Here is a 17,172-nt window from a genome sequence, read left to right as displayed (position 1 = left end):
TGTATAAAACAAACATAATCTGTTACAGGCATTAATGAATAGTTATGATCCTTACTAAAAATATCTTTATTTAAAATTATATCTTCACAAAATGAACATAGGAACTTTTCAATAAATTTCTTAGCTGCATTCCCTGCTATATAATATATAATATTTTTTTTGGTAATGACTAAATGTATTGTCATCTAGGTATGAAAATGACAATACCTCTTCATCGATTAGTTCTTCAATAACAAATTCTTTATCAACATTAATACTTTTTTCATGTAACAGAGAAAAAATTCCAATAGAAATGGATTCATTTTTATCTTCTAAATCTTGGCAATTGGCATTTTTACTGAGTAAAATTGAATTTCTGTACAACATTTTACGAATAATCCATTTAAATTGAAGAGCAGAAGGATTATTCTTCCAACCCCCTGCAGATCTAATACATGTAAATGTAATTTCTGCATAATCTTTGGATGTTATATAAAGTAGGAAATAAAATAATGGTTCATTTTCTCTTGTTAATAAATCTAATGCTAAATTTTTATAGCTCAAAATATTAATCAAAAAACCTAATGCAAAGGTTTTTCTACGGTGTTGTAAAATATTCTTTTTCTTGCATTTCAATTGTATGATATAACTCTTAGCGCTCTCAAATATTTCTTCCCAAACAAATCTATTACTCAATTTCATAGGAGACTTAAATCTTTTACCAAAACTATTTCTAGCATTCATAATATCAAATATTCTATCAAAAATGCTGATAAATTCAATAGTAGCAGTAACATCTTTAAAATCATTATTTGACTGTAAGAATTGTAATGCATCAGCTATGCTGCTACTCAAAACCTAGACTGCTAAAGGAACACTCATTTTTTTGTTTTTATAAACTATATATAATGAACTTAATTTATTGGCAAACTTCAAATTTTCAATTTGCTGAATTTCATGAAGTTTTTTTTACATAATCAAATGATATCTTATTGCCTGAGTGAGATAAACTTAATTCAGCCATACAATTTCTACAAATTTTCATGAGATGGCAACGGTCAACAATACAATAAATATTTATAAGAGGTTCATCTGGATGAAGAAAAGAAGATTGAATATTTGCATGATCTAAGCTACAATCTAAAATTTCATAGGTCTTTAAATTTGTGGTTGTTCCATCACTTGTCATAAATCTAACTGTAATTCCTGCCTCATAAAGAACTGAGATGACAGCAAGTACTAATTGGCTTTGTACTATAGCATTTATTTTATTAATAAAGAAATAAGCAACTGGACACTTCAATTTTATATTTAGACTACTAATTAACACTGGCATTTATATTATGGTATTATATAATTAAATTTTTTCTCAAAACTAGAAATAATACTAAAAATCATGAAATTAATGAAAATATAATGGTGGAACATCAAAATTTTTCGAAAAATAAATTACAAAATGGCTATTTTGAATTTTTTTTTAAACTTTTTTACCAAAACATTAAATTAAATTAAAATAATCACTATAATAATGGATATATTACATTTGAATGTAATGACAGTTATCATTGTATACGAAAAACGATTCTGAACGGAAATGATTTATTAGTCTAGGAAAATTAGTATTAGTATTTATATTATTAGCTATATTTAAATTGTAATATATCGTTATTATACGCGGTTTCGCAAAAAATTAAATTTCATACATTCATAATTTTATTCCATAATATTGACGATAGAATATTTTTAAATGTCATTTGAAGAAAAAATTATGGAGAATTTTTTGTTGAGTTTTTTAACCTTATGTATAAATCACAAAAATGTTCTAATTTTCAACTTCAAAATTCCTAGCAAATTTTCGCAATTTTGACATATTTCGTAAATATTTGAATTTTAAATGCTTATAAACAAAAATTGTGACTAACGATTTTTGATTTTTTTACTATAATAAGAACAACTTATAATAAACCTTATATTAAATTTTAAAGAATTCTTGAAAGCCAAATTTTTTTATCAACATTTCAAGAAAAAAAAATTAAAAAAATCGAAAATTTCAATGGTCTATATAAATTTAAATATTAAATCGTAAATAGATAACGCTAATATAAACATTTGGTGAAAATTTCAAGTATTTACAATGATTTGTTTTTGATTTACAGCAAAATAAAAAAATGGATTTTGTCAAAAACATAGTTATGTGTAAAAATTCCCGTTTATCCATTACTATTTTAGGGTTTTTCCTGATTTTTTTGAAAAATAAGTTAATTTTTTACTCTTTGACCCCCCCTCTCCCACCAAAATTACCAACTAGATTAATTTTCCTTTTCAAAGAGGGGCTGAAGTTAAAAATCAATGTATTATTACTACTCTAAAACATAATGACAAGACACAAAAGTAAAAAAAAAATTAAAAAAACACACATCATTGTAAAATCAATACATTCATCACTCCGTTCAGAATCTAAAATTGAATTATTATTCTTTTTAAAAATATAAAAAGGAGCGTCAACATTTTTAATGTTTACGATAATATATAAATTTAAAAATTCAAGCGTAAAATAACGATTTATTATCAAATGTTTTTAGATGTAAAATAAATAAATACAATATCCTAGACACTCATCCTAGTAGACTATAATATGTCAAATTGAAATTTTTCTTACTTTAATTGCTCTTCAATATATTAATTTAAATATTATTTTAACTGTAGGAAATATTAAATTGGCGGATTTATCGTTTGAACAACTAAATAATCGCCATGTATGTAATTTACATTTTAAGCCTACGGATTTTAATAATATTGAAACACAACAAAGACTAAAACAAAATTTAATTCCAATAAAATATGATTTTACTGAGTTACCAATTGATGTCGGACAATACATTCCAACTTCATCTTTAAACGAATTTGAACACCCTGAGTCACCTAATTTACACGTTAAAATGCCAACCATAGTGTACAAAAAAAAAATGTTCGAGAACATCTATTGAATCTCCTCATTTCCCGGCTACATTAAATACATCACCGTCTTCGCCAATTTTGACTTATGAATGTTCTCTATCAACAAGTTCAATGGTTAAATCATTTATAGATATGCCTTCACCTATTAGTACTCGAGAACGTCGTTTATACAATATAAAAACAGTTCTTTTTTCTAACGAACAAAGCACAGAATTGTCAAAAAAACGCCTGGAAGATATAATTAAAAAAAAAAATTTATCTACCATAATAAATAAATACCTTAATAACAAAATTACAAGTTTCTCGTAATAAATTTAATTTACATAAATTTAAAAATAATATTGCATTTTCATGTTTGGTATCTAAAGTAATAGCAGAAATGCAAATGTTCCATAAGCGTAAATCAAGATCATGCTGGACACTAGCTGAAAAAAATTTTGCAATAAATTTATGTTATAAATCACCAGCTACATACAAATTTCTTAGAAATAATCAACTAATTATTTTACCAGGTGAAACGACGTTACAAAGGTGGATATGAAAGTCTAAATTTTGTCCCAGTTTTAATTCACTCTGGCTAAAGCAAATGAAAAATAAATTAAATACAATGTCAGATGATGAAAAATACTGTGTGTTAATTTTCGATGAAATGAAAATGAAATCTTTTTTAGAATGCTCGAAATATTTAGATATGGTCGAAGGGTTTGAGGATTTAGGACACCGAGGTAGAACAAATAAATTAGCTACGCAGGCCATGGTTTTCATGGTTCGAGGGCTATATAGTAATTGGAAATTACTATTGGCTTATTTTTTATCGGGTACGTCAATGAGTAGTTTAATATCAAAACATTTAATTATAGATGTAATCGAAAAATGTATAGAGCTAGGTTTTAATATTGTGGCACTCGTTTGTGATCAAGATTCCAATAATTATTCAGTCCTAAAGTACTTAAATTGTTGTAAAGAAAAACCATTTGTTGAAATTAAAGGTAAAACTATTTTTTCTATTTTTGATGTGCCACGTATTTTTAAAAATTTAAGAAACAATTTTTTGAAATATAATTTTAAATTCAACGGACAAGAAGTTTCTTTTTCAGATATTAAGTGGCTTATAATATTGATAAATCGAGTTGTACTAGTTGAGTTCTTTTAAAATTAACTGATAGTCATATGAATCCCAACCCCTTTCAAAAAATGAATTGTAAACTTGCTCTCCAAATTTTGAGTAATTCGGTAGCAGCTGTTTTAAAAACATGTAGTGCTACAGGTCAAATAAAATCAAAAACTGCTACTGCAACTGCCGATTTTGTTCAAGAATTAAATAATTTATTCGACTGTCTAAATAGCAAAACATTATACAATTCTCACATATACTCGTGTGCTTTAAATGAAGATAAACCTTTTTAATTGATTGTTTAAAGAAAGTTAAAGAATGGTGGACACATCTGGAGTTAATACAACCAAAAGTGTTTGATAAAGTTGTTCTGTGTTTCGACGCTATTATACGGAGCATAAACGCAATATTAATGATTTATGAACGACAACAAAAATTAGGTTTTAAGTATCTTCTTACAAGCCGTTTAAATCAAGATGTCATAGAAAATACTTTTTCGGTTTTCCGTCAGCGTGGAGGTTTTAACAGAAACCCAACTGCTCGAACCTTTAGAATATCATTTCGGTTTCAAGCAAAACATAACCTCATGAAAGCCACTGATTCATCAAATCGTGAAAAGTATTATCATATTAATAACAAATAAATACCTACTAATATATAACCATTGCAATTATCATCTATTATTTAAGACTCTACTTTTCATTTTTTAGACTTAATTTTTATGACTTCATTTGGCATAATTTTTGTATTCTAATAAATGTCAAATATCAATAAGGTAAACTTAATTTAGACAGTTCTTTCAATGTAATTGACTATTATTGATATTTTGTATTAGTCGTCAAAACAATTGAATGGCAAACTACTAAGAAAAAATGTATTTTCTGTATTAAAAAATAACCATCTATTGGTAAATATTTTCTAGAAATACAAAAATTCATAAAAAAATAATTTTAAGGGAATTAAAATCTCTCATACATACAATCTTAAATACTATCAAAGATTTATATTATTAATTGATTATTTTTTTTTAAATTTAAGAACCATCATCCGTCATTATTAAAAATCAAATCACTTGTATGTTCATATATTTTATTTTAGCTACCTTGCTACCTATGACTAAATATTATGAATTCAATGCGAACTCTTAAGGATCTCAGGGTTCCAAAGCAGCTACTAAAGAAGGGGCCTTTTAAAAATATATAAATAAAAACTACTTTTAATTTGCTTTTAAAAATTTATAAAATGTGGTTCTAATACACATTATCACTTTAAATATCCATAACAATATAACATATTATAAATTTCCAAGTTACTACCTTCCTCATAATAATATTCTTATAGGCCTATTTTTATTTAAGTCCTAAAATAAATAAATAATATATTCTATACACGAAATATTTCTCCGTGTTGATCTATTTTGTATTTTGGTATAGCATTGTGCTTTAACTTTCTTTTTTTGCATGGAGAATGATTAATAGATTTTTGAATTAAACACTTTTCAACCAGCTGTGTTCTTGAAAAGAGTATGGAACAAATCCTTGCTATTTTTTATCCGCAATATTTAAAAAAAAATTAAGTATGTATGTACAATAGCTAGTATACTATGTATTCATTATTTTTATTGTTTATGAGTATCAACCAATAACAATTCATTGGTTTTTTTTTTATTATTAATTAAATATAAAACGAAACTATTATATACTACTACCATCTTTTTTTCAATGTCTGATCACCAATACCACAAGCAGCAAACCATATTTTATTCCGAGTACTAGGAGACGACTTAGGTAATCGATAAAAACTTATATTTTTATGTGTCCTCCGATAGGTATTGTTTGAACACCCAGGAACCATACAATTAGGCATATTTAAATTTTTTACTTAATTCAACAATACAAAAATAACAATTTAATGCATCTAAATCAGTAAAGATCATTTAGATCATGAAAAATAAACAAAGTTATAAAAAAAAAATATCTTTGTCCAAAAATATCGTTAAATCAACAATAATTAAGTATAGAAACGAAATGAATATTTATTAACCGATTTATCATTATTTTGGTTAACATGACGAGTTTGCCCGTGGTCCTTGAGGATAGCTGGACGGTCCGAAAGAAAGTACAACAGGCATACAATTATAAAGAATTTAATTTAAAATTTTAAAAATAGCGGTGTAAACATGAAAAGTTTGTGGTGAGTCGTACCTATATAATAATCAATTATATTCCATTATAATTGTGCAAATGTGCAATATTATACAAAGCATGCAGTTTGGAACTATAACTTTAATTGTTTCGTTAATGTAGAACGAATATTAATATAGTTGCTTATTTAAAATAGATAAATTAATATGAACACTTCAAAGTTTAAACACATAGAGGTGTTATTTCAAAAGCTGATTTTAATTTTTACACAACTTTGTCAAAGTTATGACTTATAAGAATCTACTGAAGTGGCAGCTCGTGCTAAAGGGCACATGCGCACGTGCCTCACCTAAAAAATTGAGAAGAAAGAAGAAAAATTTATATTAAATTATTAAAATTAAAATTGAATAGGTATTTCTTCCATCATAATATAGTTGGTATATTATCGAATATTACCGAAAAAGAATTTTTATCAAATACGGGTGCTCCTAGGTACAATTAGTGCATACTATATTATATGCCCAATGCGTATAGTCCCGATCAACAGTACTAGATATCCCCCACTTTTCGACACGAATTAATACGGCATTGCGGGCACAATCGGATTGTGCCCGAATTCTATTTTTATTACGATTTACAAGATTTTGTCGGTCTTATCGCCTTCGTATTGTTATTTGTCGACCATCTTCCGTAGAACAAAATTTATATTTTGAAAACATGATAATAATTAATCATTATTTGTTCATTATAATAGTCATCAAAGTATTCATGAAGAAAAAAGACAGACGGATCGATTTGGAATTAAAAAATATAACTACTGCATAATATTATGTTATAACTTATAATTATATTGTATTAAATATTATAACGGCATAACAATTATATTTAATATTTATTTTTAAACCATAATTTTTTTTAAATTATTTGTTAAGCAAGATATTTTATAAGCGTATAGGTTTTAGTACCAAAGGTACCAACAAATTTATTTTATTTTATTTAAAAAATCATCAGGAATTGATGGTAAGTTCAAAGTTGTCATAATGGAAAAAGAAAGAAATATTTGTGACCCACCTTCAATGAACCCCACGAGCCGCCACTGATCTACTGTACTCATAAGCGTACGTACAGGGGGGGCCGGGTAGGCCATAGCACACCCTGCGAACCGTACCGAAATTTGTATACATAGTAATACATGTTCTAAACATAACGATTTTTGATTTTTCAAAAATCATAAAGCATTAAATAGGTAGGTGAAAAATAACTGATGCTCAATGATTATAAATAATAATAAATTAAATGTCTTTAAAAATAAAATTGATAACATATTATGTCATATTACCATTACAGATTGCGAAATTGTATTAAACTATGTTGGCAATTACAATATTTCTTATTTAATTAAAAAAAAAAATATGTATCTGTTTTTAATCATATGAATGATGTATGCCTTAAATAGTGGGTGATTATGAGTAGGTAAATTAAAGTATGTAACATTTTAATTGTTTCTTCCATCAGAGTTCAGGTTTCTTACCCTGCCACAAATGTCTGCGCACGCCTATGATACTAAATAGGCTATGTGGTATATACATAATATTTATTAGATTACACAAACCAGACAAATGTAACATAGATTTATATGATATAATTTAACTTTTATAATTTTTATAAACATTTTTCTATGTAATATATTGTGGTTTTGTTTAATTTAATATTTAATAATTAATATGTTTAACTTAAAAAATATATAATTTATAAACATAATAAAGAAATAAAAATAATATGAATATACCTTAAAATATAATTTTGTATCTATTAGATAACATAATTTATATTTATTCTAAGATGATTTGATAAAATATTGAAATGTATATTGTTAAAACAACCAAGAAAAAACTGTGTTGACCATATCTGTTGTTCTTTTCACAGAAAACCCTTACTGGATTATCTTCTTCGATAGCTTATAAATAAATTGGTATTAGATTTATGGTAGTGTGCCACTCATAGACATAGAGTCTTATTCTATGACTTCAATGCACGAATTATTAATTATTATATACAAATACAATGCGTGGCTCATATTTACAGTTTAGTGGTTCTCAAAGTTCATCTAAACTTAAAAACAAATTTTATAACTCATGGTGTTTTTTTATCTGTATCTGTGATTTCACCTATTCAGTCGTGGTAGTATCATATCGAAGTAGTAGCTATTCGTAACAGTGGTATAACCCCGTTTTATCAACTCAAAATCAATAAAGTCGCGTCCTCAAATCAACACATAAAATAGATAAAAATTCTAAACACTCCAACCCACGGTCTTAGAATTTTTAAACCTTAAACAGTACTCTTACTACAGAATACATTAAATTATTTAAATTTAACCTATTCTGTGGTCCTACTACTTTCACACTTGATTGAGCACAGCAGCACAAGAGCAAAAGCGAGACAGTGAAACACGTTATCTTAATTGTATGGTGAGAAATATTATCAAAATAATTATTGACGATGTGTTGATTGCATAGACCTATAAACCGATGTTAATAGGTCTATGGTTGCTTAAAACAATGAAATGTTTTCTGTATTGAGCTCTCAGTTAACAATCATAGATACAAATTTGAAATCTGAATATTTCAACCAGGTTGGTTTTTTAATGTAAAATATTTTTATTAGATACCTAATTTCATTAAATTTTTAATTTTCACGTGGCTAGATAAAACAATAATTGTTTATTTATTTTTTATTGCAATAATACAAGAACAAGTTGTTCACTTATTTATTTATTTATAAATTAATGGTACCATAAATTATCAATACATTTTTAATGAATTAAACGCTTAAAAAATGTGATATGTATCTGTACAACTTCTTTATTAGAAATAAAAGCTCTATTTTTACTTAAAATAAACAAAAATTCAGAAGTTTATAAGAATGTATAAACATAAAACAGTTAAATAAATATTTACTTGAAAACTTGTATTTTAATTGCAAAACATTATTTTGTCTCAATAGTTTTTATTGAAACTTGTTAGATGTTTATATAAAAAATCAATTTTGTTTTTTAAACATTTGTGAAATAAATATTTTTATAATTTTAGGAACATATCTTAATAAAAGACTTGTTAAATATTGCTTAATATATAATCATTTTATTTCATGTTGAATATTTTGGAATTAAGTTAATTATTTACTTAATTTATTGTTAATTATTTCTTATTTTATGTGATGAATATTAGGTTTTAGTAATCTAAATAGCATATATCTAATAAAATCTAGATTTCAAAAATATTATATATTCAAAATGTTTAACTTAATTTTTCAACTTCATATATACTTGTAACAGGTTATGGAAGTAATATGTCAATGATACAATCTTTAAACAACATGAGTGATAATGATAGATTAATACCTAGCTGCAGCACCTCAAATCCTATACCAAGCTCTAACATAACAGATTCAAATCCAAATCATAGTAAAACAGCTCAAATTTCAAACTGCAACACTAGTAGTATAAATGATGGTTGCAGTAATCCAGGTCCATCTAATGAAGATGAAGAACTAACGCTACCACGTGCATCAGTCAATAAAATGATTAAAGATGCCTTACCAAATATTCGTGTTGCTAATGAAGTGAGAGAAATGATAATGAACTGTTGCACAGAATTTATACATTTAGTATCATCGGAAGCTAATCAAGTATGTATGGCTCAACAGAAAAAAACTATAAATGGTGAACATTTATTGACTGGTAAGTTTAAAATAATTATTCTTAATATTATTTTTTTAATAAAATAAATATTATAGCTCTTGACCATTTGGGATTTGGTGACTATCGAGCACAAGCAGAAGAAGTTGGTAGAGACTGTCAATCTAAAAGAAGAAGACAAAGTACAAGACTTGAAAATTTAGGCATACCAGAGGAAGAATTGTTACGACAACAACAAGAATTGTTTGCTAAGGTAATATTAGGACTTAGTTGTATAGTTTTAATTTGACCTTAATTTACTAATGTAAAAACTTAAAATATTATTAGGCCAGAGAAGAGCAAATGGCTCAAGAACAACAACAATGGCAAGAACTACAAGCTGCAGCTCAACGAGCTGCTATTAAACCTAAGACTGAAGAAAGCAGTGATGAAGACGATTACTCCTAATTATGATTCAACTGAATTATCGACAATTCACATAATGAATTTAATTTTTTTTTCTTAATTTGTTATCATTAGCTTGTACATTTTTACTAGTATCTAATTTTCTTATAATTGTTTATTTTTTAAACTATTACATTTACTTTTATGTCAAATAAATAATTACGTACAATTAAAATTATGTATTATTAATTGAATTATTCTTACAATATACATACAGTAGAGCATCGATTATTCGCACTAATTGGGACCAAAGGGGGTGCGAATAATCAATTTGTGCGGATAATCAAACAATTATAGAAAATTTTAAAATAAAGTTAAAAACCAATATACTAGATATGATATTAATATAATATTCATACATAACATAAAAAATATAATAAAAATATATGTAATGTATTTATTTGAAATAATAATCAATTTTTTTTGCTAAATTTAAGATTATATACAAACATATTATTTACATTGGAGTGAGCCATAGTAGATAATAAAATAATTTCGCATTTTATTATATGTACACAATAAAAGGAATATAACAAATGATAAAATTAAATTAAATTAAACTAAAAATAAATTTGCAGTGTAAATAATTGACATGCAGATAGTCGACGCTTCACTGTATTTATATATAAATATTTTGAGTATAAATTTTAGGACATTTGATAATATGTATTTCTAATATTTACACCGATTGTAATACAAATTTTGTAGGAGCATCTAATCAGTTACACGCGCTTGTCAATGATTCCGGTTGTAAGATCCATCTTATTTCTGTTTCAAATGTATCTACTTGGTATTTTAATCCATCTGGTGCGCCCCATTTTGGAGGGTTATGGGAGGCTGCTGTGCGTTCGGCAAAACGTTTAATGACACGTATTATGGGAGAACATACTTTCTCCATTGAGGAATTGAGCACGATGTTGTGCCGTATAGATATGGTGACCAGACGTACACTTTTTTGACATGTTACATAATATTGTACTCTTTTTTTAAAAAATTGATTTTTCTGGTGCAAATATTTAGATACAAATTCTGAAATAGGTTGTACTAAGTGGTACGAATTGTAGTACAAATGTACATTTCGTGATTAAAAAAAAATAATAATAATAAATTCGAACATAGGAGTGCTAGGGTAACCCACCTGTATTGGCGTACCCACATTATTGTGAATTCGTGAAAATATAATAACGAGTGATATAACTACGACGCAAGCATGCATTTTCATTTTTCCAGTTGTGGTGAATTATTAATTTATTTTTAAAAATCATATACAAATAACATAATTATTGCTATATTATTATAGTTAGTGCTCACTGCTCAATATAGTCAATAGACAGTTTGTTATCATACCTACTACAAATTAAATTATTCTTTTTCTGTATTAAAAAGAGTAAAAAATCATCTAAGATCGTCATTAGCAAATGAAAAATTGTCAACACTATCCATTTTATGAGTTGAAAATAATATGTGGTTACTGAACGTGTGGACATTAAATATGACACAACTAAGTTTCACAAAAAAAATCGATGTTTACGTGAGATTGATTTTCTATACTTTTGGAGCTTTAATTTACTTTTTTAGACAAAATAAATTCATACTTAATGCACCGCACAATCTGCTACCCGCCGAGTGACGTATACGTATGCATATTTTATTCCCTAACGCGCGATGCATAAAATACGTAAGACCGAAAATACATAATCATCATTACCAGACCCATTTTATATAATAATTTATATTTATATTAATTGTATAAATAGCATTTATCATTTTTAACTGGTCGAGTACCTGACTAATATAAGTTTTTTTTATCTCTAACGAAAATAAAAAGGTTTCCGAAAAGAAGCATTAATATTTTTTTATAATTGTCTGAATTTTGAATTTTTAAGGGGATGTCACACACTGTTTCTTTTCTCTCTCTAGCCCACGCACAACATAGACAAAGCGCATTTACGCAGTCTGAGTAGAACTCGCACAATTTCGGTTCTAGAGTAAATATACCTATAATAAAATTAAATTTTGATAACATTTCTGAGTACAAAACGATGAGTTTTTTCCATTATTCTCAATACAACGTTAATTATATCGTTAAAAAATAGCTATAAATTACATTTTTTATAACCATTAAATTTTTAACATTTTAATTTTTTTTTTAAAACTCATTGTCTTGTACTCAGAAATATTATCAAAATTTAATTTTATAATAGGTATATTTACTCTAAAACCAAAATTAAGTGAGTTCTACTCAGACTGCGTAAATGCGTTTTGTCTATGTTGCACGTGGGCTAGAGAGAGAAAACAAACAGTGCGCTGACATCCTCTTAAGACATTGGATATTCATTTCATATTTCTGTGATAACTATTTCTGCTCAACCGATTTTTGTTTTTTTGTAGTTATTTAAAAACGAATAACTGTAGTTGTTTAAAAAATTTTACCAAGTGTTAATGTTTGCATTTCTTATACATATTATAATTTTCAAAATATTTTGACTATACACTCATAGGATAAAATAACAATAGCATAATACCATAAATAGATGCATTTATTATATATATATATTATCGCGAATCATCTAAGCGTATTAACACTAGAACCTATTGATTATTTTAAAATCAGTAAAAATAGTATGAGTAGGTATGTATTATTTCTAAACAGGACAGTACCGAAACGGGAATGATATAGTCACATGTGTATATAACGAGTCGAATGTGAATAACTGCTTGTATTTAGAATTAAAGCAAGTCCTTCTTTATTATACGTAGATCATAATCTATTAACCATTTAGTATGTAATATTGATTGAATGATTAAACTTTTAAATATTTTTAAAATTATTAATCATTTAGTTCAGCCAAACCGTAAACTGCTGTATAGCTACTATAGTAGGTGATTACAATACTACATGTAAACTAGGTTAAGTATGTCACTGTAACGAATTTGTACAATTTGAATTCAATTTTCAATGTATAATGCATCAATGCATTGTGTACAATGTAAAATTATGTTGGTCGAAGATGGTCTTATTTTTTGTTGAGAAATTTTACCAAACAACTATTGAAATAATAAAATTATAATTTAAAAAAAAATTCAGGATATACAATTATTATGATTTTACGTATGAAATTAAGTAGATACCAAAAATTTCGTATGCAAGACAATTGAAATATAAAAATAAATCCTATAATATCACAAAGAGTTCTATATAGATTTATTATATTATAATATTCGTCATCCGTGGCATACGACAATCGACGACATTCGTCGGACACGATTAACAATTCTATAACAGTCTTAATGAACAGTACTGAAGTATATGAAATATACTCTCATTTTCATTTTGAGTTGTTTATTTTCATAAAATGTATTTTTATTCTCATTTAGAACCACGATGCAGATCGATATGAAGAAAATTTGCAGTTTCTTAATATATATAAATATTTAAAAATAAAATATATTCATTTATATAAACAATCGACTAACCGGACGATGTAATCGACGTAAGCACATACTTCATTCTACTATTCACGCCTGGTGACGTATACATATGCATATTTCATTCCCCAACGCGCAATGCATAAAATACGTGAGACCGAAAATACATAATCGTTATATTACCAGACCCATTTTATAGAATAATAATTTATATTTATATTAATTGTATAAATAGCATTTTTCATTTTTAACCGGCCGAGTACCCGACTAATATAAGTTTTTTATAAATTTTATAAATTATGCTGGTCAAAGACGTTCTTATTTTTCGGTGATAAATTTTATCAAACAACTATTGAAATTATAAAATTATAATTTAAAAAAAAATTCAGGATAATATACAATTATTATGATTTTACGTATGAAATTAATTAGATACCAAAAGTTTCGTATGCAAGACAGCTGAAATATAATAATAAATCCTATAAAATCACAAAGAGTTCTATAAAAAAAACATTATTATACTATTTATCATCCATGGCAAACGACAATCGTCGTCATTTGTAGGAGACGATTAACAATTCTAATAATTTTATTGAACAGTCGTCAAACAACAGCCTTCAGTACATGACAAGTACTCTCGTTTTCATAAAATATTTCAATGATTTCATTCCAAAGCGTAAAGAAGACAAACGAAGAAATAAACTAGCTGTTTCTTCGGTGGCTGTGCACGTTTGAACTTTAATATGGCACAGCTTGATTTCACCGAAAAGCGTTGAAGGATACTTTCGTAGGTTAATTTTCCTATAATTTTGGGATAGTTATAAATTTATTTTTTATACATAAAATAAATATTTATTGACTTCTTCAAGCTGTTACCCCGATGACAGACCTATATTTTATTTCTGATCGTCCAGTCCAATGAAGTGGTCGGCAACCGGCGGGTTATTGTATATACGACCCGTTTTAAATTCTAAAACACTGACATTTTTTTTCATTTACATTTTATTATTTTAAAGTTCTAGACAATATTTTTTTCCATAGTATATAATTTAAGAATATAAAATTTTTATTTTTATCTGGTCTGCAAACTTTTTTTAATTTGTGAATGTGGTCTGAGAGTTCAAAAAGGTTACCGACCATTCATTAATGATGAAATTGCCAAGAATAAAATAAAGTCGTTAAGTACACCTTAGATCTTGGACGTAGCGAAAAATGTATAATGATTTTACAATTATGTAGTTTACTTTCTATTTGTCATGAATTCTTGCAAATATGATCTATTTGGAACTTTGGGTGGTAAATAGTAAAATAAAACAAAAAATTTCAGATCTTGCCATAATATCGGAAAAACAAAAATACTGTAATAATTACGCTATATTCTTGTATATTTCAACCCGGAGGACGATTGGCAGCATCAATAAGAAGCTCGTCTGAATAAAAAGTGTCGCAAGGCTGTGTTTGTTTAATATTATAATTTTTTGAACAGTAGTATAGTATAGTATGAATATTTACTTAAATTATATTTAACTTTTATGGATTTTTCAGATAATATACTGTACTATGGTTATAGGTGTTCTTTTTATTTTAATAATACGTTGATAAATTACCAATTTTTTCAATTTTTTTTTTTATCACATAGCTAATTCGTCTTTATGTATGTTTAAATTTATATTTTTTATAGTTATTGTGCTGTTTAACTTTCTTATAAAAGAGAGTGAGGAATTTAAAAGGTGGCCACCGAACAGAAAATTAAACTGCAATATACTATAATCTTCTTAGTTCTTGTTTACATTTTTAACTGATAAATTATGAATAAAAAATTTTAAATTAATTTAAATTTAAAAATAAAAGAATACCAACACAGATTTCTGAAATACTAAAATTGTTTTTTCTATGAGTTTAAATTGCATTTAATCTGCACATTAGTTGAAGATTTATAGGAACCAAACATTTAGCTGAATCATGGACTACTCACTGACGATGAATTTGTCATTGAGCTGTTGGAAAATGTGTCGGCACTCGATTTCGTTTCAACCCGGAGAAAGATTGGCAGCATCAACAAGAAGCTTATATTAATATCAACTGTCGAAAGGATTTGTTTGTATAATATTATCATTTTTAGAATCGTAGTAGGTACAGTATAATATTTACAATATTTATTAGTGAAGAAGAATTTGTTACAAAGCTGATGGGAAATGTGTTGGCTGTAACTCAACCCAGAGGAAGATTTGCAGCATTAATAAGAAGCTCATCTCAATATCAAGTGTTTCCAGGATGTGTTTGTTTTATAGTATAATTTTTTGAACAGTAGTACAGTATATTATAAATATTTGCTTAAGTTGTATTTAATTATTATGGTTTTTTTCAGATAATATACCTGTACTACGGTTTTAGGTGTTCTTTTATTTTAATTTTAATAATACATTGATAAATTACCAAATTTTTCATTTTTTTTTTTTATCACATAGCTAGGTTGTCTTTGTGTATACTTAAATTGGCCACCTAACAGAAAGTTAAATAGCACTATACTATAATCTTCTTGTTTAAATTTTTTAACTGATAAATTATGAATATAAAATTTTAAATTAATTTAAATTCAAAAATAAAAGAACACCAACACAGATTTCTGAAATACTAAAATTGTTTTTTCTATGAGTTTAAATTGCATTTAATCTGCACATTAGTTGAAGTTTTATAGGAACCAAACATTTGACTGGATCATGGACCATCCACCAACGAAGAGTTTGTCATTGAGCTGATGGAAAATGTGTCGACTGTGTATATATATAATATATATACCTATGTATAAGTATAAGGACTTAGTACATAGACTTATTAAATTATTTTTAGTATGTATCGTAGTTGTAATGATGTAGTATATAATGTATAAGTATTTTATTACTTTACACTAATATTATATTATATTATATTATATTATATAATATTATTTTTTATTATTATATTACTTTACTAATATTTAATATATATTTTTTTTATATATATTATATTATAATAATTTTTATTTAGTTGTCCCCTTACACATCAGCGTTCATCTCTCATCCACTCATCCAACATATTGACTATCGCCGGCCGGCAACACACATATTATACACATTACCCGTTTTTGCAGTTTGTACAATAGCGAAAATCGTATTTTTATTCCTAGGTTTCCTTATTGAAATAAATTATATAGTATTATTGGTATCTACATAGTTTAAGTTGTTGTATATTTTTTTTAATATTTGAATGCATTCATATGATCAGTGGCGTATTTAGGAATTTTAGGATAAGGGCAACACATATTTTGCCGCCTCTTCCCCAGTAAAAAAAAACTAAAAAACTTCTACGCCGCGCAATGGTGAAACTGTTAATAGAACACCATGTTATATAAATACTATAGTATT

The 17,172-nt window shown here is 26.4% G+C and overlaps 1 protein-coding gene across 2 annotated transcripts; it reads left to right on the top strand.

The window, feature by feature from the left end:
• The first annotated feature begins 8,450 nt into the window (after window positions 1-8,450).
• LOC113548524 (protein Dr1) lies at window positions 8,451-10,522 on the top strand. Of its 2 annotated transcripts, none has more exons than XM_026949458.1 (4): window positions 8,451-8,666; window positions 9,533-9,937; window positions 9,994-10,148; window positions 10,223-10,522. In XM_026949458.1, exons 2-4 carry the CDS (start codon window positions 9,547-9,549, stop codon window positions 10,340-10,342), a joined length of 666 nt encoding a protein of 221 aa, XP_026805259.1. In that variant the 5' UTR covers window positions 8,451-8,666; window positions 9,533-9,546; the 3' UTR covers window positions 10,343-10,522. The 2 variants fall into 2 exon arrangements, with proteins under 2 accessions (XP_026805259.1, XP_026805258.1); XM_026949457.1 differs by lacking the exon at window positions 8,451-8,666 and adding an exon at window positions 8,675-8,830.
• Window positions 10,523-17,172: the final 6,650 nt, after the last annotated feature.

Source organism: Rhopalosiphum maidis, chromosome 1 (assembly GCF_003676215.2).
Source record: "Rhopalosiphum maidis isolate BTI-1 chromosome 1, ASM367621v3, whole genome shotgun sequence".
In the NCBI taxonomy this organism is placed as follows: domain Eukaryota; kingdom Metazoa; phylum Arthropoda; class Insecta; order Hemiptera; family Aphididae; genus Rhopalosiphum; species Rhopalosiphum maidis.
The sequence above is the reverse complement of the archived record's forward strand: the minus strand, read 5'-3'. Positions and strand labels throughout refer to the sequence as shown.